Source organism: Pseudorca crassidens, chromosome 5 (assembly GCF_039906515.1).
Source record: "Pseudorca crassidens isolate mPseCra1 chromosome 5, mPseCra1.hap1, whole genome shotgun sequence".
Taxonomy (NCBI): Eukaryota; Metazoa; Chordata; class Mammalia; order Artiodactyla; family Delphinidae; genus Pseudorca; species Pseudorca crassidens.
In genome coordinates, this window is record NC_090300.1 from 147007928 (window position 1) to 147034130 (window position 26203).

Here is a 26203-nt window from a genome sequence, read left to right on the forward strand (position 1 = left end):
TGCCATCAACCCGCGCGCCGCCGCCCGCCCCGCTGCCTTCTGCGCAGTCGCGGCCCGGGCAGCACGGCGGCTGGCGCTCGGCGGCGGCGGGCTGCGGCCGGGGATGCTCCAGCGGGTGCGATGGCCCCCGCCATGCAGCCGGCCGAGATCCAGTTCGCTCAGCGCCTGGCGTCCCACGAGAAGGGCATCCGGGATCGGGCAGTGAAGAAGCTGCGCCAGTATATCAGCGTGAAGACGCAGAGGGAGACAGGTGGGCGCCCGGCGGTCCGCCGCGCACATGGCGGCGGGGGCTGGGGAGCCCCGGCTGGGCCGGGGCGTGCGGGGAGTGGGGCCGGGCCGGGGGAGCCGCCGGCGGAGCGGGGGGGGGCGTGCGGCACCGATTCGCACTCCTGCATGTGCTTCTGTGTCCGCTTCCTGCCGGGTCTCGTCCGGTTCTACGGTTGAGGGACTGCGGCCGACAGGGTTAGGTGGTCTGCCGAAAGTCACAGCGAGTGGGGAAGCTGAGAATTAGACCCGTTCTGTCCGATCCCATGTTGGATCAGTGGATTCTCCTGCTTGCTTCTGGTGCGCTCTTCATTGAGTTACGTCCTCACTTGACCAACACCTTTAGGTGCTGGGGTTACAGGAGAGAAGATAGAAATCCTACCCTCGAGGAAATTGTCCCGGGAAATCCAGGGAGGAATAGATAACTGAAACAGAGCTCGTATAAGTGAGGTAAAGAAAACGAAAACCAAGGAAAGAGAGAGCTCCTCTATACAGGCTGTTCCACAGGACTCTCGGGGTGGCGTTCAACAGGTCTGAGAGGAGGCGACAGGGAAGAGCTGGAAGGTCAGTAAGAGAGGGTGAGGGTGTTAACAGATGAAGTTGGAAAAGTAGGCAGTGGCCAGGTCACACGGGGCTTTTGTGGTTTGGATTTTAACTTCAGTGGGGAGCCATTGACGGATTTTGTTACCTGATCTGTAAACCCTTGAAGGCATGAACTACTGTACGCAGCGGAGGTTTTTATTGCACTAAGATAAAGTCTGATTTGTTTATTGCTAGTATTAATACTTTGAGTCTATTTGAAAGAATTGATATCATTTATCCCTGTACTGACATCCTTAGTTTGTTTTATTTTGACAAGAAATCACGAAAGACTACCTAGGAAAAAGAAAATACAGTTTCATGGGAAGTCTGCTGGAAAGAGGAATGAAGCCAAGCTTTCTGACTTCGATTCTGTTAGGGGTCTCCCCGACAGATTTAAGTTGTTCTTATCCCATGTATGCTAGAGGTTCCTAACCTTAACCTTCTATCCCAGACCTTTGCTGTTTTCAGCTCAGATATGCCCTACTCACCTGACGTCTCCACCTGCACGTCCTCAAACTCAGAATGCCCAAAAGTGACTCATTTTCTTCCCTCCAAAACCTTCTCTTCTGGTGCTTGTCTGCTGCCCGTGGTCTTTTTAATTTTTGGCATGCGGAATCTTAGTTCCCTGACCGGGGATCAAACCCACGCCCCCTGCACTGGAAGGTGGAGTCTTAACCACTGGACTGCCGGGGAAGTCTCTCGTGCTCTTTTATTTTGGTTGCCAGTTTCCATCCTCCACTCAGACTCTAGCTGGACACGTGCGTGGCCTGGACTACTTTTCCTCATCCTCTCCCTGCACCCTGCATCCACTGTCCTTTGGTCTTCCCTGTCTCCTCTCCTGAATTACTCTGCCCTGACTGAAGGCCCCTCCATCTCATCTAGACTTATGCACTTGCTTACTTCCTGGCTGATCTAACAACTCCATTTGTGCCCCCCTCGAACCCATGCTCCACAAACCAGCCTGGGCTCATCTTCCTAAAACAGCTGGATCACATCAGCACCTTCCTGGAATTCCAGGTCTGCGGACCGTGATCTGTCCTCTTTCTCCCCACCTCAGCCCCTGTGTGACTGCCCCACACTGATTCCTGGTGTACAGCACACCATTTAGCACCTCTACCTTCGCTTCTCCTGGTCACTCAGAAAAGGTTCCCAGCCTTGATCCACTCCTAGCTTTCAGTTCAGCATCGCTTGCCCCTAAATTCCTTACCTATCACCTCACCCTGCTCCTCTGGGATTTGGAGATATCCAGTATGTCTCTGTTGTGGCGCTTAGCTACGCTGTTTCGTATTATCAGTAGATGTGCCATTCTCCCCCCAAAACACTGTAAGCCTCCGTCTGTTTTCCTAGCCGGAAGTGGGCGCACATCCAGACATACGAGGGCCTTCCTGTGTACAGGAACAGAAGAGGGACCAGATGCAGTACATTCGGGCTGAGGCAGCCAGACAGAGCCTGGTGCCCAAACCCCTTTGGTGAACAGGCTCAGGGTCCGAAATGCCAAGGTGATGCTGGGGGAGGAGGCCGGGGGTATGTACCAGTGCCCGGGGTCCGGTCTGGTTAGCGCCATTCCACCTGAGTTACTTGTCCTGTACTCCTTTTCACCACCACGCCCACACTGCAGGGAATGTAGCGGGCCTTCCAAACAGTAACTGCAAAGTGAATGTCTAGACATTCAATAAAACTATCTGCCACAGCTGTGCTCGTCAGAATAGAAACACAAGTTTGGAAATAACTTGGCCTGACAGCGAATCTCACTGACAGACCCAAGTTTTCTGTGTCGTCTTCGGCATAGTAAAGGCAGTCTGAAATTTTACTCTTGCTGTCTGTTAGCAACATAGAGAGCTTCGTGATTTCCAAAACAAATTGAAAATCTTTGTAGAACTTAAAGCAACTCAGTGTTGCTCTGCTACTTTAAGTGTTCCTGTTGATCACTCACAGTTGTAGAATAACCATGGTTTTATTCACAAGGGCTCATTTCGTCCCTGTTTATCCGTTCATATATTCAGCAAACGTGTGGAGCGCCTCCTCTGTGCTATTACTATTTCGTGCACTACTCTTGGCACTGGGAGTGCAGCAGTGAACAGAACAGACAAGCATCTCTGCCTCTTTTATCCATTCTGCAGCTTTAAGCATTTAACATCCAAAATTGGGATAAATTTTAAAATCAACCTTGTGACAGTTTCGTTTGCGTTCCTGCTTTCTCCTGGCAGCACGTAAGATAACAGTACACCTTATAATTGATGGTGTCTTAGAGCCAACGGCAGTAATGGGGGAAACAAGTGTTTCTTCATACTGGCAGGGTTGGGGTCTCTCAACTCAGTAGTTAGAGAAACGGGGAGCTGTGGCTGTTTCCACACAGGTGTGGGGTCACGTGTTACCAGCTAAGCTGCCTCCTGGGCTGATTCGTGATGAGAGGAGCTGTTGGACTTGCTGTATCCACGTCTCACTTTCATGTTCACCTCATTCATTCTGAAGCAACTAAACCTATATAATTGTTAGAAACTTAGTTGTATTAAGTTTAAGAAACTCAGCCCCCAAGAAAAAAAGACAAATCCAAAAGCAATTGTGGGACAGAACTGCTTCAGATATGTCGTACTTCATCTTCAGGGTCTTGAAGGAAATTAGATGATGAGCATTTCTCTGTTTTGCTTTGCATGCTTCAAAGATTGGTACCTTGTTTTTACCAGTTAAATTCCTGGGTGAAAATGAGGGATTTATATATATATATATATATATATAACGTTGGAAACAGGTGTTTTTTAAGGGAGGTGCGCTGTACTAGGCTATGGGTAGAGAACCTGGGACGATCACAGTGATACCCGCCCACCGCGTAGTGCTTTGCTCTTACAACGTGCTTCCCGTTTGTACACTTAGTTTTGACCCTAAGCATGAACCTGACACGTGTCACAGGTGACGAACAGGAGGCTCAAGGCCTTTCTGGGAGGGACAGCCGGGAAGGAGCGGACCAGGGCCTACCCAGTGCTTCATTTCCGCTGTACTTCGTTGCTCCACGTAGGATGAAAGTCAGAGTACGCTTTCACGTCCAAGCCCCTTTCCCGCCCGCTGTCCAGGATCTGCTCTCACCTGTTACTTTGTCGAAATCTGCCGTTTTCCCTCACAAAGGCCTCTGTAGTGCATCCTAGCACACCTTTGCCTGGTACAGGTGTGGGTTATCCAGCGATGCTTGAGTGCCTCACATGATCACCTAGAGGTGGTTTGACATGCTGCTGCCCTTAGAGAAGCCATCCGGAGATGAGTACACACTGTGCTCTTTTTAAGTGAAGAGGCTTCTGAGCTTCAGCACACACACCTGTGCGTTTCTGTATCACACATGAGTGTTGTGTAAACACACACAGGAAAGATGCCACCAGGCAGAGAGCAGTGATCCCTTGGGGGGGGGGACTGGGTTTGGGAAGCAGTGAATAAGCCATTTTCAGCTGTGTACTCTGATATAGTATATGACTTTTTTGCCATAAATGTTCTTATTGGTTAGGACTCTTTTTCAGTTGGAACTTGACAGAATATCCAAGCCACACTAGTTTTCAGGGGAAAAAAACCAAAGCATAGCTTTATGCAGGCGCTCCACTGATGGTACCAGAGCCCAGCTTCTCTGCAGACAACTCTGCTGCCCCCGATGCTTCCATCCTCAGACAGGCTCCCAGCCGTGTGGCAGGGTCCAAACCGTGCCTTCTCTGCAAGTCTCCCGGGAGAGATCAAGAGTCTTTCCTAAGGCCTGAACAAGACCAGCAGTGGGATGACCAGCCCATTCTCGCGCTAGCCCCGTGGGCAAGGGGATTCCTGCTGCTCTGGCATAAGCCCAGCTGGCTGCTTGCCGCCACGTAGGTGAGCCCTGCCCAGCCCTGCCTTGAAGGGGGGCAGCCCTGGAGGGGGAGACCGTGTAGCTGCTTGGCAAAAACAAGGATGCCCAGTCCCAAGCCTCACACAGGAACTGGTGTCATTTAAGTCCTGTTTCATCAGTGGTCGTGCTTTTCCAGTTTCATTATGATGAGTTTTCTAAACAGTAAAAAGAAGAAAGAAAACAGCCCGTGATAACATTTTGATAATCTCATGCAGTTCTTTTTTTCTTCTTTTAATTAAGGAATATTTCAAGTACATACTTTCAAATATCGGTACTTTGCTTCAGTATTTATTAATTACCTGGCCGGGTTGTCTAATCGGCCCACTTCCTCCTTCCCACGAGATTCTTGGGAAGCAAATCCCCAGCATCTCATTTCATCTCCTGACACCTCAGTGTGTATCTCTAAGATAGGGACCCTTCTAACCTAACCACAGCACCATTATCATACCTTATCTGTTGAGTTTTTCCCATCATTCCATAGATTCTTTATGACAAATCAGAATCCAGACAAGACCCACCCATTGGGTTTGATCTGAAATTCCAGCAGGCTTATCCACCTTTTCTCCCTTGCAGTTTATTCATTGGAGGAACCGGCTCATTTGTCCTATAGAGTTTCCGACACCTGGGGTTTTGCTGGCTGCATCCCATGGTCTCATTTGACATGTTCCTCTGACCCCTGTATTTCCTGCAAACTGGTATTAATAGTTAAGATTTGAAGTGGTATAGATTAGCTTTTTCGTTTTTGAGAGAATACTTAACAAGTGATGCTGTGTTCTTCGTATTGCATCACGCGGGACATCTAATGGGCTTGGGTGTTGTTGGTCTGATTCATCCATTGTAACGCTCCTCGGTATTTTTTCACCTAATGTTTTAGCAGCCATCGATGATCCTTGCCCAGATCCACTAATTCCTTAGTCTTAACACGATTGGTTGTAAACAAGGTGACTATGACAGTTACTACGGTCGTGGCTGCAGTTGGCTGTGCGCTGGTGGAACTCATCACTTACGCTGTAGCTGTGCAGTCAGCTGTGGCTTATTTATTACAAGACGGGGAGGAAACCAGTTGGCACATCGTTTGCCCGACCCCTAAAGGAAAGGCACTTTAGTAAACCAACGTTACTGTAGTTTCTGGTGAAGTGAGAGCCCATCACAAAGAATCAAATGCACTATAATGAAACTGTTGGTATGAGAAAGGTCTTTAGTGACTTGGAAATCAATACCTACAAAGCTCTAAAGCATACTTTGAACAAAATAAATAAACCTCGTTCTATCGCAAGGGATCTTTTTGTCACTTTTAACTTAATTATGCTTTGGAGTATCGAAATCGCATCGATTCCAAATACATACCTGTTTACGTTCACCTAGTTTATCCTTTGCTGCTCCACAAGATTCTTCCTAGTACCTTCTAGTGAAATGTTAATAATGGCCGTTTGTAACAGGCATCAGGCTTGAGGATTCTGTTTGTTCTCCATAGGCTTGGAAACTGCAAGGGTGTACACTTACCTGATTTTGTGGGTTATTATGTTACTCAGCAATTGTTCCCTGACACCTGGGGTCCACCCAGGAGACAGAAGTCTGTGTGCAACGTGTGGCTTGGTCATAGGCTGTTCAGGCAGAGGTGGGGGTCTTGAATAATGAGTGAGAACGAGGCTGACCAGGGTGATGCCACTTAAAACAAGACTACGCTTGCCCAGTAAATGAAAACTGTAGCCAGGAGAGAGGGAGATCCAGGTACAGCCGAACGTACGATCCTTAAAAGGGTCATCTTTGCAAAAATATCCCAAAGCTTTGCCAGTTTCCTTGGGCTGGTTGTACGGGACTTCAGCAAATCCCTCATCTTTTGTAGGATTTGCAATTTTGCTTTGCAAGACCAGTGTGCAGGGTGAGGTGCTAGTTTTAGGCAGAGGGCCACTTGGGGGAACTCGTAAATGACCACTGAATTAGTTAATGTTTTGTTGTGATGACATTTGCTTCTTTCCTCAGATAATAAGAACACGCCACCACTACTGCCCTGCCCCATAGCTGATAAAACTGCCTAATTTATGTGTGTTTGTTTTGTAACAGCAAGAAAATGTATGCTTCAGATTTAAAAAGACATTTGCAAGTGAAAGAATGAAAACGTATGCAGTATTATTTTCACGGCTTACGTGGCAGTTCTAAACTTAGAAAGGAAATGTTTGGACTCTAAAATAAGATTTTTATGCTGTTTTACCCTCTAGGAGGTTTCAGCCAAGAAGAACTTCTAAAAATATGGAAAGGGCTCTTCTATTGCCTGTGGGTGCAGGATGAACCCCTTCTACAGGTAACCTACAGCTCCCTTTGTCATATGACAGGTGGATAAGAGACCTGCCCATTTTATGCTGTATCCATCCCTAATGTACGGAAACAAACTGAAAACCATTGCTTCAAGGGATCACTTTCTGACCTCTTGTCCATACAGAAAGGGATGCTTCAAAGAGCAAAGAAGACACATAAATTAGATTTATTATTTCTCTGTCACAGTTTCATAGGTTCCACGGTAGGTTTTATTTACATTACTTATTTTAAAGGTTCTGTTATATCTTTTATTATTTGCGGTCAAAAACAGCATGGCACTAGTCTAAGATCGTGTGAGCTACCCCGGCTCCAGGCCCACCTCTGCCACAGCTAAGCGGGTGCCCGGGACTGGGCGGCCCCCATGCTGGGGGCAGGGTCTTTGTAGAGTGAGCAGCGGCCCCAGGTCTGATGGCCTCACCCCGCAAAGGCAGTGGAGACTTGTCCCTGGTGCGCGTGCTCACCTGGACCCCTGTCTGCCGAGCACACCGAGCCCCGCCACCAAAACCATCAAAGAAGATGGTTTAGCTCTTTACGAGCTCTGTTCTGACGTGTAGACGCAGGCCTGCCTTTGTAGCCGTAGAGGGTCAGCCTTAGGAGACGCTCTTCGCAGCCCCTGACACGTCGTGGGTGGGTTTTACTCGGCTGGGTTTTACCGTGCAGCTTTGCCACTTCCCCTAAGCTGTGTAATGACTCACTTTGATTTATTGCCTTTATGCCACTGAACATGTTTTGAGTAGGATAGCAGAGCAAAATATTTTTAAGTTACATTCAAAGTAACAGTAACCAACAGCTTTAGTGGAGGAAGAAAACAGATGAAAACAGATAAAAGGGAATATCGCTTGCAAGTCTGGGAGTTCATTTAAAATGCGTAAGAAAGACTTGAGTCCAGGTAGTATCGACAGGGATTGTTCTTTCCTTCTGTAACTCATAAACAGTTATTTTGTTGACACTCCTCAAGGCAGGTTTCTTCATAGACCGAGACACCAAATTCTCCCCAGCGAGCTTGTGTGGCTCAGCAGGACGGGCTCTTCCCGTGGCATTGGATGCCCTTAACCTTTCCCACCACGCTGCCTTTGCAGCCTGTCTCTGAGCAAGACAACGAGAGGACTTCCTGGTTCCACACGCAGCCTCGTGGAGTGACAGTCCCCGTGTCTGCCTGCTGGCCACTCCCCCTCGTTGGCACCTGTGTTTCCATTACTTGGGGGTTTGGATGGAATCTCAATTCAAGTTGTATTTTGACAGCCAGGACTTGCTGACAGCCAGTGTGTTTCTTCTGTAGGTCATTTGAGCGCATAGCTGGAGGTGACTTATGTAAGCGTGCGGCTTAGACAGTTCTCAAGGGCATGCTGAGTTGGCACAGTGGTCCGTCGAAATTGGGAATTTCACATTTGATGAAATCCAGATATCCAGATACACTCTTCTTAGTGGAAGTGACATTGAGAACAGGAGCTAGAGACGCCCCTCCGCTCAGGCCGCGATGCTGTCGTCTCAGTGGTACCGCGTAATAACCCCGATGTTTCTCCCCAACCCCGCCTTTGCAGGAGGAGCTAGCGAACACTATATCCCAACTCATCCATGTTGTTAACAGCTCAGAGGCTCGTAAGTCCTGATGTTTTCATGACTTTCAACACTTCCTTGTTCATCAGATTTGGTAACTTGCCTCAGAAATCTAGTCAATACTGTTTCTTCTCCTTCCTTCAAAGTTTCCGTTTTCCAATGGGCTAGCTTCACGCGAACCTGGGCTGCTAGCGTGTAAATGTCAGGCGACAAACCGTCCCACGGGGAAACTGTTAAACACACTGAGAGGGTGACGGAGGAGGTGTCCTGTGGGACACCACATTTGGCATCTCAGAAATTTCAAAAAAATGTTTTAAGAAATAGCAGTCCTCCAGAGTTTCCAAATCCTGAGTTACTTTAGCACTCTTAGAGGCTGTGTGTGAACATGCTGGTGTTTGCAGTAACCTCGGGGTGTAGAGGATGGCTTATCCCCCTTAAGACTAGAGCCATTTAAGGTCATCACGGGTAACAAGCTGTAGAGTAACCCCTCTTGACCCAAAAGAGTAAACAAAGGGAGGAATTAATTATTCTGAGACATTCAGGCTTTGATAAGTTACAGAGGAAGAGGAAGCAGAATCCGCTTCTTTTGCTCAGCCCTCCTCAGAACACAGCCATCCACTGGCCTTATTAACCCTCGGTGGTTCTCTGGAGTTTAGCAGGGTCTCAGCTGACCTCGTAAGGACCAGAACTCTACACATGGAGTATACCGTAGCTTTTCATATATCAGGAGAGAGTTGTGCAAAAAGAAGTAAAGCCAAAAAAACAACTTATTTTGGGGTGAAAACGTGCCAATTTCATGGCTCAGAAGAGAAAACTAGAATGTTTTGTTAGACCTCACCCAGCTGACACTGAACATGAAAAAAAAAAAGCCGAGTTTCTACGTGGATCCCCCAAGTGTTCATCAGAATTAATGGCTTTGGATTGACTGTTAGGCAGAGATGGGCTTTGAAAAGGGCCATAGCTGTGGCTCAGGAAATCTTTCGATTTTTAGCAGAAACGTGGCTTGGCAGTGGATAATGAAACACTCTCCAGACAGCACTCGAGTTGAACATTAAGATATTGCCAGCCTTCCTGTTACTAAAATAAGCTTTTATGTAAATGTAAAAGAAGTTATTGAGCGTACTTAGTTACTGACCAGATGTTCTAGCTGCCCAAGAATTCTTGAGAAGACTGAGTAAACAACCCTAGTCTGTCTCCCTTCGTTACTTTCTTGCTGTGTGGTAGCATGGTACCCTGTAAAGCAAGCGTTCAGAGCCTCTTGTTCACTGCAGAGCACCTGTTCATCCAGACCTTCTGGCAAACCGTGAACCGGGAGTGGCCAGACATCGACGGGCTGCGTCTGGACAAGTACCACATGGTGAGGGCAGGGCCACAGCCCCTGTACTCGGGGCTGGGGGCGGGCGGCAGCTGGCGGACCGTGCCAGGGTTGGTTGGTGCAGTGCACGGTAAGGCGACCAGCAGAGCACATTGGAAGATGCGCTCAGAGCCGTCTGTTTTGTTTGGGCATCCTTAGTTACCATCTTTTTGTTCTAGAAGCTAAATATGATTATTGCGGAAGCTTTTTCACTTTGGGGATGCAGGCTCTACCCGTCATCCTGCTCAGCTGATGAGTATTTCTCACTTTCCCTTTCTTTGTAACGAGAGTTGTCTGTCTCTGTAGCTGATCCGTCTGGTCCTGAGGCAGTCCTTTGAAGTTCTGAAGCGAAACGGCTGGGAAGAAAGGTTGGTAAACTATACGGGTTAGCGTTTGGGGGCCTTAAAACTTTGAAGGCAATAGTGTGGTTTCAGGTCTTTCAATTAGCAAGTTTGAATTGCCTGGTCCATGCCTTCCACTCTGCGTACCAAGAGCAAAACATCCTTACGCGTGAAGAACTTCAAATCCAGCAGATCTGAGCACACGTGGCAGTTAGCATCTTATACTTGTTTCAGTGGTTGTCAAACCTTTTCCGCCTCGCACTGCTTGTTAAGCAGGGGGGCACGAGAGCGTTGCCGATTTCTCTGGGGGAGGAGAGGATGTTGGCAGCTGGGGTTAACAGAACCGTGTGTGTTGCTTCCTGTAGCCGAATCAAGCTTTTCCTGGATGTCTTGATGAAGGAGATCCTGCATCCTGAGAGTCAGTCTCCGAACGGAGTGAAATTCCACTTCATCGATATCTATCTGGATGAACTGTCCAAGGTGGGAGGGAAAGAGGTAAGAAGTGGGCAGACGCCCTGTGGCAGTGTACCGTGGCCACAGCTGCCCCGAACAGGCAGGGCCTTGGCCCTGCCCTGAATGTTCTGTGAGCTGGGGGTGGAAATGCTGTTGGCTGGCGCTCAGGGTTACCAGCCACAGTAGCAGCGCGGGTGGGTCAGCCTTTCTTCTGACGTAGTTCTTTCGCGCATCTAGGAATGTACCATAAGCAGGTGATGGGTCATGTGGATAAAGATTTATGCAGTGAGGGTGTGCACGGCAGTCTATACAACAGAACTGAGAACAGCTTATGCAGTCCAGCGAAGGATTGTGTAACATGAGGAAATGCTTGTGATGTCGAGTTTTTAAAAAGCATTGAGGGGGGACTTCCCTGGTGGCGCAGTGGTTAAGGATCCGCCTGCCAATGCAGGGGACACGGGTTCGAGCCCTGCTCTGGGAAGATCCCACATGCCGCGGAACAACTAAGCTCGTGCACCACAACTGCTGAGCCTGCGCTCTAGAGCCTGCGAGCCACAAGTACTGAAGCCCGCGCCCCTAGAGCCCGTGCTCCACAACAAGAGAAGCCACCACAATGAGAAGCCTGCGCACCGCAACGAAGAGCAGCCCCCGCTCACCACGACTAGAGAAAGTCCGCGCACAGCAACAAAGACCCAACGCAGCCAAAAATAAATTAGTTAATTAATTATTTTTAGAAAGTCAGTAGGGAGACTTCCCTGGTGGTCCAGTGGTTAGGACTTGGCGTCTCCAACTGCAGGGGGCACGGGTTCCATCCCTGGTCGGGGAGCTAAGGTCCCGCAAGCCATGAGGTGCAGCCAAAAAATAAAAATAAAAAGCAGTAGGGAAAGGAGGCCACAGACAGAGCTGGGCACGTGGGTGGCTTTTTAAGTATATATTCGTCTGTGAACAGACAAAGGGCGAGAAAGGAAATACACAGTTTTCAGCACGCCGGTGACGATCTGAATTGGGATTAGGAGCAGGGGTTTACTCTCTTCTTCCACGAGGGTTCTGCGGTGAACATTTGATTTTTAATTCCTTCACCTTAGTGTCTGGGAGTGTCTGTGTAGGACTTCTCTGTGGAGGAAGGAGTATGTGTTGGGAATGCTGGGAGGGGCAGTCTTCTCTGGTCACTGCGCCGAGATGCCCAGCGGGCTGGATGGCGGCCATGACCTTCAGCGGAGTGTGTTTCGGGTGTTGTGAGATACGTGTTGGTCTGATGCAGGCTGTGTGAGAAACGTGAATGGTTCCTTTCTTGAGGACACATCAGAAAGGAGAAAGGCTCTTTTTCCCCCTCATTGTTTTTCCTCTTTCTAAATTACAGCTGCTGGCCGATCAGAACCTCAAGTTTATTGACCCATTCTGCAAGGTGGCCGCCAAGACTAAGGAGTAAGTAGTCCGCGTGTGGCTTTACTGCTTCGGTTGGTGCTTCGTCATGGGAGGTGGCGGTAAAATTGTAGGTGAAGCATGGCGCACAGGCCCTGCAAAGCTAAGAACAGCTGCGCGGCGTTGGAGGGAAGCTCTGAGTCGTGGCTGGGCCCCAGCGGCTCCAGGAACCTCGCCCTCCCATCGCCCGGGCTTCCTCCCACCCCGGGTCCCTCCGCCTGGCACATGGCGCCGAGCTGGCCCCTGGCGGCTGCAGCTGCTTGGCACGGGGGTGTGGTTAGAAACGCGGGTGCTGGCCGCTGGGCCCAGCGGGTCCCCGGGGGGCTGGACGGGGTGTGTGGTGACTTCCTCCACCTCCCGGCCCTCTGTGCTCCTTTAGGGAACCAAGTCCAGGCCGACTGTTAACCACACTCTCTCTGCTGTGCTTCCGCCCTCAGCCAGACTCTGGTACAGACTATAGCTAGGGGTGTTTTTGAAGTCATTGTAGATCAGTCTCCTTCTGCACCTGAAGAGACGGTCGAGGAACAGAAAACCAAAGTGGGTGACAGTGACCTCTCTGAGGAAGAGACGTCTGGAAATGAGATGACGTGGAGAAAAGCAATCAGTAGAAAGAAAACAGGTAACAGAATTTACTTGAAGAGTCTTTCTTAGGTAAGGTTCACTCAGAGGAACACTTTTTAATACATTTGTTGCCAGCTCACTGACCACACTCTGGAATTCATCAGAGGTGCCTCTGCCTTGGCCCCCACCTGAGAAAGGAAGTAGGGCTGTGTTTAGACACTCGGGTCCAGGGCCCCTGGTTACACTGGGGCTCGTGCACAGTTCTGCAGTTCCCAGGGTCGCAGGGCTTTCTTCGAGGGTTTTGTCATTTTCGTTGTTTGGGTTTTGTGTGTTTTTGTTGTTTCAGCTTTTTTTTTTTTTTTTTTTTTGGCTGCGTAGCAAGGCTTGTGGGATCTTCGTTCCCCGAACAGGATTGGACCCAGGCCCTCGGCAGTGAAACCACTGAGTCTTAGCCAGTCTTAACCACCTGACTGCCAGGGAGTTCCCTCGGCTTTTCTGATGTGTTTAAAAATCTTAATGTGGCCTTGTGTCTGTAAGAGGGTCCCTGACGGGAGACCTGATTTACTGTTGCATTGGGAACGCATGCTTGTCCTGCAGCTCACCTTTCTGTCTCCGAGTTCCTCCAGGGTTCTTTTTCTTCGGGTGTATAAATAACCACTGTGGATGGACCCTGTTCTCAGCGCTGTTTGTATCCGTGGGAATTGCGTGGGGCATTTAAAATGCAGCCTCAACAGAACTCACGTTGGTTTTCAGCATCTTGGTGCCACGGTGTCAGGTAAAGGGCTAGTTCAGGTTGTACCCACGCTTTTGAAATGTTCTAGAGCCACTGAAAAGGAAAGTTTTCAAAAACTAATAGAGAAAATATAATTTTAAAAAATTTTTTATAGCAGGACCAAAAAACTCTGTGTAGAAGGTGCCTGATTTGTATATTTAGACATATGCACATAAACACGTACGTATGTATCTGGAAGGATGTACACCAAGGCGGTAAGAGCTAGCCCTGCGTGGCAAAATTGTGGGTGATTTCTATTGTCTTTGTACTTTTGTCTGTTTTTTCTAAGTTTTCTTCAATGATTATATGTTGTTTAGTCAAGAAAAGACAAATCTTTGAAAAAGAAAAGAAAAGATATTCTGATTGTAAGCTCAGCACGAGTGACAACTCGCTGAATGGCCTTGAGCACGTTTTGACTCGGCCCTGGCCCTCTCCTTCCGCCACGTCTGTGTCTGAACTAGAGCCGTTCCCCCTCCTCCCTGAGCGCTTCCCAAGATTCCCCCCCAGGTTCTTCATCAGATGCTTGTGGGGCCCGCCAAGTCTTCTCCGGGCTCTGCCCTGAGGCCACACCGCTCAGGAGCTGGTAGGATTCCAGAGACGGGGCACCTCTGAGAGCTTGTGTGATTCCAATGGTAATTTCTACCTGGTTCTCCATGAGCTGTAATGCTCTGTGGATTATTTCCTAAATGCCAGAGTCACGTCAACATCAGCCTGTTGTGTTTCCTGAGGCGGCCCCGAGAGTCAGTGTGGTACTGTAGAGAGTTCACCACGGCCTCAGCTTTCCTGAGACTAGGGACAGACCCTGTCTGCCCCGCTCCCACTGGCCTGAGCCCCGGCCCACAGGTTTCCTGTCCACCTCCACTGCACTCCACAGTGGGGTTTTGTCTACGAGGTAATTAAAAGGCAAAATGTGTGATTTCTCCCAGGTGTTTTTTGTTTTTTGTTTTTTCAATGTCCCAGGACTAAAAATCCAAAACATCTTTGGGAGATTTTATAAATGTACTTGCAGGGTTTTGTCTGTAAAGAAATGTTCTTTTTGGGACTTCCCTGGTGGTCCAGTGGACAAGGCTCCGAGCTCCCAGTGCAGGGGCCCCAGGTTCCATCCCTGGTCGGGGAGCTAGATCCCAAGGGCCTCAGCTACGACCTGGCGCAGCCAAATAAATAAATAAATTTTTTTTTTTAAAGAAAAGAAAAAGAAATGTTGTTTTTCACTAAGAGGCACCTAATTGGATGGTGGGTGGCTCCTTTGAGGGGTAGCCATGGCCATGTATTTGAGTTGTGTCTGTGGATGTGTTCCTTGATAGCACTGGGCAGAAAAGAGGGAGTCGCTGAGGAAGGCAGACGGGGCGGTGGCGGAGGCGTGGAGGACGCCGGGCTGCTTCTCCAGGTTGGTAGCAGGTGTTGCTTTTTGTAGAATATGGGTTTGCTGTGGAGCCGCCTGGCTGCTGGGGAATTAGGGTCAGAGCTGATTAAACCACATGCCTAATGCGTAAGGTTTTCTTTAATCCCTCAGTCACTGGTGCCTTTCTTGTAATGAGCTTATTGGAGACAAAGAGATTTAAGTATGACGGCAATTTGAAAGATGTCAGTCTTCGTTTTGGCCTGAATTACTAAGATCTGCTCTGTTCCGTCCAACAAAGGGAGCCCAGTGGTACTTTTCAAATAAAGGAGGCTTACTACGATACCAAGTACAAATGGAACATCTAGATTCAGTTTACAGAACAGCATAGCACACCCAGCCGAATTTTCAGAAAGAAGAAATAGAACAAATACAGACCAGCTTCTTCTGAGAACAGATAGAAGGAGGTTTTCAAGGGCAGCGCTTAGCTTCTGGCTGGCAGGCCTGAGGCGTGCCGTGTGCACCGTCCTGTCCGGGATGCTTCCAGGGCCCCGAGCTCTGGCTTTCCTGTCTCTGGTCGATGTGATTTCCAAGACAGGCAGCGCTGTGCTTCGGGCTGATGTTTAGCTTTTCTTCTCACGTAGTTTGACTACAAGGCAGTTGCCGACCGACTCCTGGAAATAACCAACAGGAAGAACATCCCTCCCTTCAACAGGAAACGTCTCTCCAAGCTAATCAAAAAGTAAGTGATCGGGGAAGAAGGTTTCACCTGATGTCGTTCGTGTTCAAGTCCGGCCCTTTTGTTTCTTGCCATGAGATGAGCTGTCACCATGCTTCCCTTTTTTCTCGGTCCTATAATATTATTACTCATAGACTTGCAGTACCCACACATAAACTGAAAGGTTCTGTAAAAACAGCCGCTCCCCTGCTCCTCAAGTTCATTCTGCAGAGGCAGCTAAACCCACCTCTTAGCTGTTCCGTGATGATGTAGCAGGAAGCCTGTGGAGAACGTGTAACGTCTGCTAATCAAGAAATTGCAGTGTGGTTGGGATAGCGGTTCAGCTATTTCCCCCCTCCCCGTCCCCCAGCTCCCACTTTGTCTGCCAGAAGTGTGGTCGTGATACCATCACAACCATTCAGGTAATTCACTGCGCAGCCCCGGGGCTTGTGACTCACGACAGGCAGCAGCTGAACTTGATCGCACGCTGTGAGCCGGCCCTGTTCTGAGCGCTGCACATAAATCATTTCATGTTCAGGAGGGCACCACAGGGCGGCTTCTGTCACTGCCCCACTTACAGATGAGTTAGCTGGGGCATGGGGAGGCGACCGATGGCCCGGGCTCCCAGCTGCCAGACGCAGCTGGACGCGGGCCTGTCTGCTGCCCAGCGCTGCCGTGCAGCCCACGCGCCCCCCCACGCACACACCTCCTCACAGCACCTGCCACCTCACAGCACACGCCCCTCACAGCACTTGCCCCCTCACAGCACACGCCCCTCACAGCACTCACCCACTCACAGCACACGCCCCTCACAGCACTTGCCCCCTCACAGCACACGCCCCTCACAGCACTCACCCACTCACAGCACACGCCCACCCCACACACACACACACGGCCCCTCACAGCACCTGCCCCCTCACAGCACACGCCCCTCACAGCACTCGCCCCCTCACAGCACACGCCCCCCCCCCCCACGGCCTCTCACAGCACTCGCCCCCTCACGGCACAGGGCTCACACTTCTTTTTGTTCTAATACATTAGTCGTGTAGAGCAAAACACGGCTAGGCTGTCTCCACTTGGGAACAAAGCAGAGAATGCAATGTCAGTAGAGATGTAAGCTTTTTCAGCCTTAAGAAACAAGAAGAAGATTTTAATTTCTCCATTTCATTTGGATGTGCCAAGACACGTCTTTAGATCCTCGTGTCGTTGATGATATGATGACACTTGAGGGAGTTTTGTCCTTTGTTTCTCGCCCTTGCCTCACACCACCTTCCTCTTCCACCTCCCCTTCTAGGAAAGAAGGAAGCTGAGTTAACAAACCCCCAATATTGCTTTACCCTCTAAGCTTCTGTATGTAAAATGGAAAACAACAGGGTCCTGCTGTATAGCACAGGGAACTGTACTCAACATCGTATTATAAACTGTAGCGGTAAAGAATGCAAGAAAAGAATGTATATGTGTGTATAATTGAATAACTTTGCTGTGTAGCAGAAATTAGTAACGTTGCCAATCAACTATACTTCAATAAAAATATATTGATAATAAAACATTCAGCTGTACACTTTAAATGGGTGAATTGTTTAGTATGTGAATTATATCTCAATAAAGATTTTGTTTTAAGGAAAGACTTATATTTTAAAAGGTTAGTGCATATGTTTACAGGAGACAGAAAGACAGGGTTTCTCTAGGAAGCTTTCTTGTTTTCTGTTTCAGATTCCAAGATCTTTCTGAAGGTGAGGAAAATGAGAAGATTATAATCGGTGATGTTCTTAATAAGCGTGGACCCCACAGAGGGCGGTTGTGCCAAATATTGAAAAACAGGACTGAGAGACATGAATTGAAAGCATGAGAAATGAGCCTGCTCAGCTGAGCAGAGGCCCTCGCAGGAACCCGGCCTTGGGCCTTTTCCAGCCCGCCGCCCACCCCCGTCCAGACCAGCGCAGAGCCAGACGCGGGCGCGAGCCCCTGGGGCGGGGTGGATTCTTCATGAAGAAGACAAGCTGATCTCTCAGAGTCCCTTTCATTTGCTGTGTGATCAGTCGTCCCCCAGGGGAAGCTGCTGCCTGTGAGCTTGGTTACATTTGAGCCAAGTGGATGGTCTGCTGCCCCGTCCCTCGTGCACACGGGGAGCTTAGAATTGGAGGGCCTTGCAGACCTGGCTGAGGTGTGGAGGGTGTCACCCCAGGTCTGCAGTCCCTTGCCTCAGCTGAGAGATCCACAAAGCTTTTTTTAAAATTTTTATTTATTTATTTATTTATTTATTTTTGGCTGTGTTGGGTCTTCGTTGCTGTGCGCAGGCTTTCTCTAGTGGCGGCGAGCGGGGGGCTACTCTTCGTTGCGGTGCGCGGGCTTCTCATTGCAGTGGCTTCCTGTTGCAGAGCACAGGCTTCAGTAGTTGTGGCACATGGGCTCAGTAGTTGTGGCTCGTGGGCTCCAGAGCGCAGGCTCAGTAGTTGTGGCGCACGGGCTTTGTTGCTCCGCGGCATGTGGGATCTTCCCGGACCAGGGCTCGAACCCGTGTCGCCTTCTTTGGCAGGCGAATTCTTAGCCACTGCACCACCAGGGAACACCCCACAAAGCGTTTTTAAGTCTGTACTTCCTGTGTCCCAGCTTTCGGGTTGGGGTCGGAGGAGTAGTGAGGGCCTTATGGCAGAAATCAGTGTTAAAACTCTACCCACGTGACATGGGGAGGGGCATGGCTCGGAGGCCCTGGGGACAGAGTGGTGCCGGTCTCAGAAAGCTGACCAGAAGGGGCTTTGGTGTCCAGCAGGCAGTATCTCACACCTCAGTTTTGCTGAGGACGCTTCTGCTGACGAAGATGACCAAAGCCTCAGTCAAGGGAGGCATAAGAAGAAAGGGAACAAACTTCTGGAGAAAACGGGCATGGAAAGAGGGAAAGGTGAGCCGCAAAGACCGCAGTCTGTGAGGGCGGGGGTGAAAGGGGGGCAGCGCGGGGACTGCCTTTGCCGTCCACACGGGTCATCGCAGAGCGGAAGCCGTCGCTCTGAGGGGCTGAGACAGAAAGTCTGTCGGAGTGTTTTGCTGTTTCCTGTGGAACCACGGTGCAGCCTCCCTAAAGTAAAGGCATTTACTGACTCCTAGTGGAGAAAGTGGGTGGGGACAGGGGGATGCTGGGTGGACACTGCCCTTCGGAGCATTTGTCTCATTACTGGGCCTGGGCCTGCAAATTAGTAGAAATCGGAATACTATTTCAGATGCATTTATATCAAAGCAGGGCTTAGGAAGGTTTCCGGCCACAGCCGGGGCAGGGAAGAGGTGGGGCTGGGTGAGGAAGCTCGTGGGGCCCGAGGGCACAGAGGAGGACCTGTTGGGAGACCGTGGGGACGTGCCCTGCGCTCCCCCACGAGGCTGGCCAGGTGGCCTGGGCACCGGGGCGCTCTCTGACTGGTTTGTGTCTCTAGGAGCCAAGTTCTCTCCTGCCGAGGAAGAGGAGAGCGCAGGCAGTGTTCCAAAGAGGAAAAGGAAAAAGAAGAAGAAGAACCACCTCCGGCCTGAACACTTGGGGCCCGGTGGTGAGGCCACGTGCCCGGAGCAGAATGGCAGCCGGCAGCCGGAGGCCGGTCCCGGAAGAGCCCAGGAGGCGAGTGCGGCTGAGCTGGGGACGGTGGCCACGTCCTGGCCCCGGGAGCAGAGCAGCTCGGAGCCCGCCTCCGTGCACAGCAGGAGGAGACGACTGAGGAAGAGAAGCCTGAGGGTCCAGGTGGAGAGCCCGGAGGCAGCGGCCCTGGCTGGCGGCGCCCCGGTCCTGAAGAGGACGCGCGAGCTGGGCGCCCTCCTGGTCAACGGCGGCGGCCCGCCCACGCTGGCCTGGCCCCTGCCCCCTCCAGCGAGCCCAGCAGACAGAGGGGACTGCCCTGCCACCCTGCCCCAGGGCGGGAAGCTGAAGAAAAGGAGGAGGGAGTCCGGCGGCCATGACCTCCACGACCTGTCTGCTCAGAAAGCTGCTGTTTTGAAAAAGAGGAAGAAAGTGAAAGAGATGTCAAAGTGGGCGGAGCACAGAGGGGTCAAGCTCGTGCAGGCCCTGGTAAGGCGGCCGGGCCCAGGGCAGGGGGCTGGAGCTCCCGGGCGGGAGTGTCAGGGCCGTACCTGCTTAGCCGCATGCATGGGCAGGACAGGGGACAGCCAGCCCCGGGCCCAGGGAGCGGTCATGGCTCCGGACAACCTCTACCAAGGAGCAAGCAGTGACCCCCTCGGTGGCTTCCTCTGCGTCCCCCCCAGCCCCCACCCCTCTGGCTCCGCGGAGGCCAGGGCGGGGCCGGCCTCAGTCTGGGGACCTGTCCCTGTGGCCAGTCCCAGCAGATAAACAGGCAGGTGTGTGTCTCCATCACACGCTGATCTCGTTTTTCTGTTTCAACTCGTGGCCAGTCCTGGCAAAGGCAGAAGCCCCAATTCTCTTATCTCACTGATGTTTTCAATGAAAAAACTTTTTGTCCACTTGGATCTCTAGAGCCACCTATAGACGGGGACCTGGGCTCTAGGTCTGCGTCTCACACCCTCCTCTCTGGACATGCAGTGCGTCTGTGCCAGTGGTCAGCAGGCGTCGCCTTCCTAGCACACAGCCCGCCAGCGGCGCCCACGCTGACCTGGCTGCTTCTGCCTCTCGCGGCACAGCTGAGGAGTGTGACAGAGACCTCACGGCCTGCAGAGCCGGAATCGTTTACTCCCTGGCCCTTTCCAGAACAGGCTAGCTGACCCCTGCCCAGCGTGCATATCTGCATCTCCTGCTTTGCAGCAGTTATGACATCAAGGCCCTTGTCTACAGAGCTTGTGTGGACTGGGTTACTCGCTGCTTCCGGGCCTCACAGTGCAGGATCCCTAAGTGGGTCCGTAGCCAGTCTGAGCCAGGGAAGCAGGGCGCGCAGCTGGGCTTCAGGAAGTCTCTTCTCACCTCAGACCTTCCCTGACTGCCGTGTCAGCTGTGTCGCCTTCTCTGGGCTCTGTGGCCTCTGCCCTTCACCCACTATCACTGATGCTCTTTCTTCACTAAGAATATCAGAGGGATTTCCTTCTTCGGGTCTCGCTTCTCTGCCCCTGGTAGCCCTCCTCGGAGAGGATTGGAGGGGCTGCTAAATGAGTCACAGGGTCGGGGGAGGTTCCTCCCCAAGGGGTGGCGTGTCTTGTCCATGTGTGCGACACCGTGGGTCCTGGCCAGGCACACCAGGGACTTGCCGAAACCACCAGTGGGCTGCCTTGGGCTTCCCAGACCCCTGAGACCCCAGGAATAGAGCGGGGCCCGCCGTAGGGTTGTCAGTGTGAAACATCCAGGGGACATTCCGTCTGCCTGTCACGGACCCACAGAACCTGGTAGCCTCACACTCTCCCTCCCGTGCCAGACTTTCCGTGGGCAGTGATGTCTGATCAGCAACGAGAGAGTGAATTACTGCGTAGTAGATGGTCTCTGAAAGGCAGAGATCTTCAGAACATGGGCATAAGTTTGAAGATGGGTAAAAATGGTTCTCGTGGCTGAGAAGGTACACCTCTGGCCGCTGGCATGGTGCCAGCGTGGGGAGGCGGGCGTTCGTGTGTGTGTGGCGTCTGCTCAGGAAGCGAGGTGTTCGCACACCTGGAACAGGAAACGGGGGGCTTGGGGTGAGCTGGTAAGTGGGTCCCGCCTTGTGTCCGCTCGCTTCCTGCATTCACGGGGGGGTGTGACCCCCGTCTCGCCCCTCTACACACAGGGGAGCGGTGGCGCGCTCAGCCCTTTGAGGAAGCAGCTGAGGACCCAGAGGGACTTCGTGAAGTTTGACACCTCCTCCTCCCCGAAGCCCCTGTTCTTCAGGAAGGCCAAGGGCAGCGGGGCCGCCACCTCGCCAGGCCCCGGGCTGCAGGTACCCGACCCCCGCCCCGCCGCCCGCTGTCCCTCTGCCCCCCGGCCCACCACGGCCACCCGAGGCGCAGACAGGGGCTCTGCGCGCTGGCCTCGGGCCCCACTTCTGGCCTCGGGCCCCACTTCTGGCCTCTGCCGCTTCTCGCGGCGTGCCAGCCTTGTTCAGGCAGCCATTCCGGCCCCGGGCAGCCCGAGGGCTCAGCGGGGAGCTTGAGGTGTGGTCGGTGACACCGTTCCGCGTCGGCGGGTCTGGGGTGCCATGTCCGAGAATTCGCAGGACTAGGCAGCGAAGGGGGGGACGGAAGCTCTGGGGAGTCTGGGTCCACAGATCTGCCTGGGATACGAGGGGAGCGGTCAGAGCGAGTCGCGGTGGTGGGAGAGGGTGGTCACTGTTTCAGGGCTCAGGAAGGCAGGGCCAGCCGTGCCGGGTGCCCAGGCCGGGCCACTGGGGGTGCGTCCAGTCCACCTCCAGGAGACCGAGGTCCTGGCGGAGCCCTTGTGGCGGGCGGGCTGAGCTGGCCTGCTGCGGACACCCCCGGCGAGCTCACATTTAAATAGCACCCACTCGAACTGGCAGGGTGGCCGCGGCCTGTGTTTCTTTTAAGGAATCTTAGGGATATTTGTTCAATGACTCAAGACTCACACAAGCCAAGTCCCTCTCTTAAAATGTTGATATTAAAGCAAAAATGGTATAAAGTAGAATTACGGGATTCACACAGATTTGGGATTCTAAGAAGGATTCGATAAAGTGCTTCATAATGCAGAGTGGGGACGCTTCTAGGAATTTGTCAGATAGGAAGCAGTTACTTAATTTTGATGAATTGTTAGAACATCCAATCCGCTTGGAGTCCTCCTGCACGAGAAGTTGGGAAGTGCCCGTCCGTTGCCCCCAGAAGTCAGGTTCCGTGACAGGAGCGGGCCCATCGCTCCCCTTACGAGGTCACGGCGGGGCTCTGGGACGAGGTGGATGGAGTTAATGGTGAGCTTCCTCTTGTTCCCGGGAGGTTTCAAACACCGTGATTTTGCTCTGCTCTCCTCCCTGGGAACCCAGGGACAGGCGGTTACTGCAGAGCGGGGCTGGCCCGCCAGTGCTGGGCCTGCGACGCGGCCACCGTGGGCTCTCGGGGCAGCTGGGCCGTGTCCTTTGCTCCTTTCGGTGTCGTTTTCTTCTGCAGCCACACAGGACGCCGTCCAGCTCCAAGAAGGTGACATTCGGGCTGAACAGGAACACGACGGCGGGTGAGTCGGTGTCCGCTCTGCGGGGCGGGGAGGGCCTGGGCCCGTCGCTGGGCTGCTCCCAGGGCGGCCGGGAGGGCCTCGGCTTCCAGGCCTGCCTGCCCTGATTCTGAGCCCTGTTGGCCCGCCACCTGGCGGTCTGTCCTGCCTCCGCGAAGGTCTGCAGGCTGCCTGCCCGGGGAGGGGGGAAGAGGGGCACACTTGTCCTACCGCTTTCCATACGGGTGTGATTCACTGGCCTTGCTTTGTCTTTCAAAGGAGGAAACCAAGGTTTTTACAAGTACATAATGAGTTTAGGTCCTGGCTGTTTTTAGGGACCACAAGTAAACGTGTATGTGTGCCCGCGTGCGTGTGTGTGTGTGCGCGTGCACACGCACGCGTGCAGAAGGGAGGGGCTGTCTGGAGAGGACCTGTGAAGCTCTCATCTTCAGCGCTGGAGAAAATGGGGGGAACAAATCCACCAGGAAGGAAAGGCTCCTTCAACTGTCTAAACCTGGGGTTCATCCCAGACCCAAACCGGGGGTTCACCGAGTGCCCATGTTCCGTAACCCCCGCCACGCGACCTGGCCCGCCTGGCGCTCCCCCCACGTCCGTGCAGGTGGCCTCAGGGCGTTTTCCGAGGAGGATGAAAGTCATCCGAGGGAAGGAGCCTCACTGGTGACTCCATTTCCTCCCGGGCTCTCGGGCCCTCTCTGCGGGCCTGGCGAGGGCGCCACCCTGCCTGGGAGTGAGCACGCAGCTCGGGGGCCTGCGGGAGCCTGCGCTGCCGGCAGGACAGAGGGAGGCGTGCGTACCCTGTTAACCTGTGGCCTTGCTTTCATCCGGGGCAGAATTCAAGAAGACGGACAAGAGCATCTTGGTCAGTCCCACGGGCCCCTCCCGGGTGGCCTTCAACCCTGAGCAGAGACCCCTCCACGGAGTGCTGAAGACCCCCAGCAGCTCGCCGGCCAGCACGCCCCTGGGGACCAAGAAGCCGCTGACCGGCACGCCAAAGAGGAGGCCGACGGCTATAGACTTCTTCTAGGGTAGTCAGTCCTTTCACAGACTGCTTTTGTACAGAGTATTCTATAAATTATAATGTTTAAAATTGGGGCCTTTTTATTGTTTTATAAATTCCCATGAGTTGTGTGTACGAGGTTCTGGGTGAGCCGCGGGGCCACGGGCATCTGGGTTGAGCTGCTGCTGCAGACGACGTTCGTGCTCGAGCTCTCCGCTCCCCGGGTGTTCCCAGCCGTGGGTGACCTCAGGGCCTCCGGCTGTGGCGGCGAGGCCCATGGGCTGAGAGCACGCTGCCCGGTGCCCCTGCGCTGATGCGCGCGGTGGCATCCCGGGGCTCAGTTCCTCGCCAGCCCCGCCCAGCGCGTGTGGAACTGCCAAGCGAGGCTGGTTTTCTGGTGGTCTTGGGTCTAACAGTCTGTCTTTTTTCTTTTTCAACGCATGTAGGGCTTTGTTCCCGTGTTCAGGGGTGTTTGGCAGTTTGGGGTAGAGGTGACTTGTAACCACATCAGCAATACCGCGCTTTTTCTACGCGCTCGCACTGCGTGCTCAGCGGGGCTGACCCTGCGAGTTGGGGGCACTGGGGCGGAGAGAAGAGCCTCTGCCCTCGGGGGTCAGACACTTCCTTCCCTCTGCCTTGGCCTGGTTTCCTCCCTGGCTTCCTACCTCTGGGCCCGCCTAGGGTGTCCTCCCTGGGCGCCCGGGTCCTCGTGCTGTGTGAGCCGACACCCTCCATGGCTGGCGGCCCCAAGAGCAGCTTGCCCATCTCCAGTCCCAGCTCACGTCTTCAGAGGTGCGGCCGCCGTGTCTGAAACTTGGGTTCCTGCTAGAAGGCAAAAGAAGCAGCCTTTAAGAATTGTCTCTGCTTATTTATTTGTTCGTAGCTCCCCTTTTTCAAATGTCGAAGCTTGCACTTACAGATTTTTATAAAGCTCTAATTTTAGTTAATTACAGCAATTGGGTGGACGGCGCTCAGACTTCAGTTGGAAACAGAAGTGCAGCTTAGAGCAGTGCTGGCGAGGCGACTGATCTGTCTTGGGAAGCTGTGTCTGTCCCTCGAGCCTGAGTGGCAGGTGGGACACAGACCCTGCAACCTTAGAGAAGGCCCTGGGGCCCCTCCCGGCTCTGTCTGGAGTTTACAGCCCTAAGGAGGTGGTGCAGAATTTGCGGGGGATGTAGTTTCAGCTCTTGGCTCAGGGGGCCTCGGGCCTTCTCCCTCCCCCTGTGCAGGAGCCCCAGTTTCTCACCACAGCCCGAGCCAGCCCCCTTGGCTCCTCCCCAGCACAGGACCCCGGCGTCGCCTTGGCGGTCCCACCTGCGACTTGGGGTGACGGCCTCACTGGGGTTGCAGGGCTGATGTGACTTTGGTTTCCTCGATCACGTGATCAGGGTGGGGTCCTCTGCAAAGACCACAGCTGACAACTTGCAGGTCAGGTGGGCCGGCCTGCGGGGGCCTGGTGAGCAAGGAGGGCGTGCGAGCTTTGCTCCTGGCCCGCTCTCTAACAGAGCTGTATCATAATCAGGCCGCGAGCAAAGCAAGCCTCAGCATCGTGCTGTTAAGTAGTCGGAACCTTGTGGTGGTGGCGTGGTTTGTAGTGTGCTGCCTTCGATAGGATCCATCGAAACCAAAACTGATGGTGTGAAAAGGTTAGGTTTGAGTGCTCAGATGTTTTTAACTTTTTGTTTTTACAAAAATTGTTTCGTTATCCTTGGCCAGATTATTTTTCTAACAATTTTTATTTCAGCGTTCAGGATGGGTCATGTAGCCCAATGGGCCGTATAATCCAACGATGTTAAGATGTCTTAGCGAGACCAACGGCAAAAACGGCTCGTTGGTCCTGCAGTTGAGGGCGGGGGCTTTCTTCCTCGCTCTGATATGTCATCTGTCGCTCCTGAGGCCCCAGTGGGGCGTCCTGGACACGTCCTGCCTGGGGCCCGGAGCCCAGGAGTGACAGTGTGTCTTGGATTCCATCTCTCCTTCTCTGATTCTGTCCTGACTTACTCCATTTTGTGGGTAAGCTCAGAAGGTTTACTGTGGCTTATTTCTAACGCCTAAGTGTTGGCAACAAAGAAAGAAAAAAATACAGTTTTTTAAAATTCTCATTCCATACACTCCAAGAATATATCACATAAGGAAAATGTCTTTACAATACCAGTTTTCTATTGGATGCATGTTATTTTCCTAGCTAAAGTTGCCAGGGGGACTTGGAAGTCCAAAAAGGGAAATAATTTAAATTAATGCTGGTGATCTTACAGTCTTTTGTAAAGTGATCATCTTGCCTCTTACCCCATAGGACTGATCAGTTTTGTACAATTTGGTATCACACTTTGCAAATGTATTATCCTTTCTAACTTTTGCTGAACTGAAAGCACAAAGAAAAGCATAAAGAAAATCGGGAAGCAGTTGCTGGTGTTGGAAGGAATGTGGAATTGAATCTGTCTCTTGACTGGTGTGTGTGCGTTTTCTCTGAATTTTCCTGACTGCTGGCAAGGCCTGTTCGTTTACAATCGTTTTGTACCCGTGTCTGCAGGGTTTGTCAGCGCTCGTCAAAGCCAAATCCAATAAAACATCAGTCTTTGCCCTCAGA

General features: G+C 52.3%; 1 protein-coding gene across 6 annotated transcripts; it reads left to right on the forward strand.

Moving 5' to 3' along the window:
- Window positions 1-32: 32 nt before the first annotated feature.
- Window positions 33-26201, forward strand: RRP1B (ribosomal RNA processing 1B). 6 transcript variants are annotated; one of them, XR_010943883.1, is made up of 17 exons: window positions 33-250; window positions 6922-7004; window positions 8560-8617; window positions 9847-9932; window positions 10236-10297; window positions 10636-10765; window positions 12084-12148; window positions 12583-12764; window positions 14783-14865; window positions 15462-15559; window positions 17249-17268; window positions 18303-18434; window positions 18958-19580; window positions 21235-21384; window positions 22212-22362; window positions 22559-22622; window positions 23450-23525. XR_010943883.1 is itself a non-coding variant. In XM_067739600.1 (16 exons), exons 1-16 carry the CDS (start codon window positions 121-123, stop codon window positions 23641-23643), a joined length of 2160 nt encoding a protein of 719 aa, XP_067595701.1. In that variant the 5' UTR covers window positions 34-120; the 3' UTR covers window positions 23644-26201. The 6 variants fall into 6 exon arrangements, 4 of the variants coding, with proteins under 4 accessions (XP_067595701.1, XP_067595702.1, XP_067595705.1 ...); XR_010943882.1 differs by having other exon boundaries at window positions 22212-22622; window positions 23450-23535; XM_067739600.1 differs by lacking the exon at window positions 22212-22362 and having other exon boundaries at window positions 34-250; window positions 23450-26201.
- The last annotated feature ends 2 nt before the right edge of the window (window positions 26202-26203 follow it).

Excerpts from the sequence above, each read along its gene's own strand:
- RRP1B (XM_067739600.1), top strand. The coding sequence starts at position 121 with ATGGCCCCCGCCATGCAGCCGGCCGAGATCCAGTTCGCTCAGCGCCTG. Across the intron at positions 7,005-8,559 it reads AGGATGAACCCCTTCTACAG|GAGGAGCTAGCGAACACTAT; the intron begins GTAACCTACAGC and ends CCGCCTTTGCAG. Across the intron at positions 22,623-23,449 it reads GAACAGGAACACGACGGCGG|AATTCAAGAAGACGGACAAG; the intron begins GTGAGTCGGTGT and ends CATCCGGGGCAG.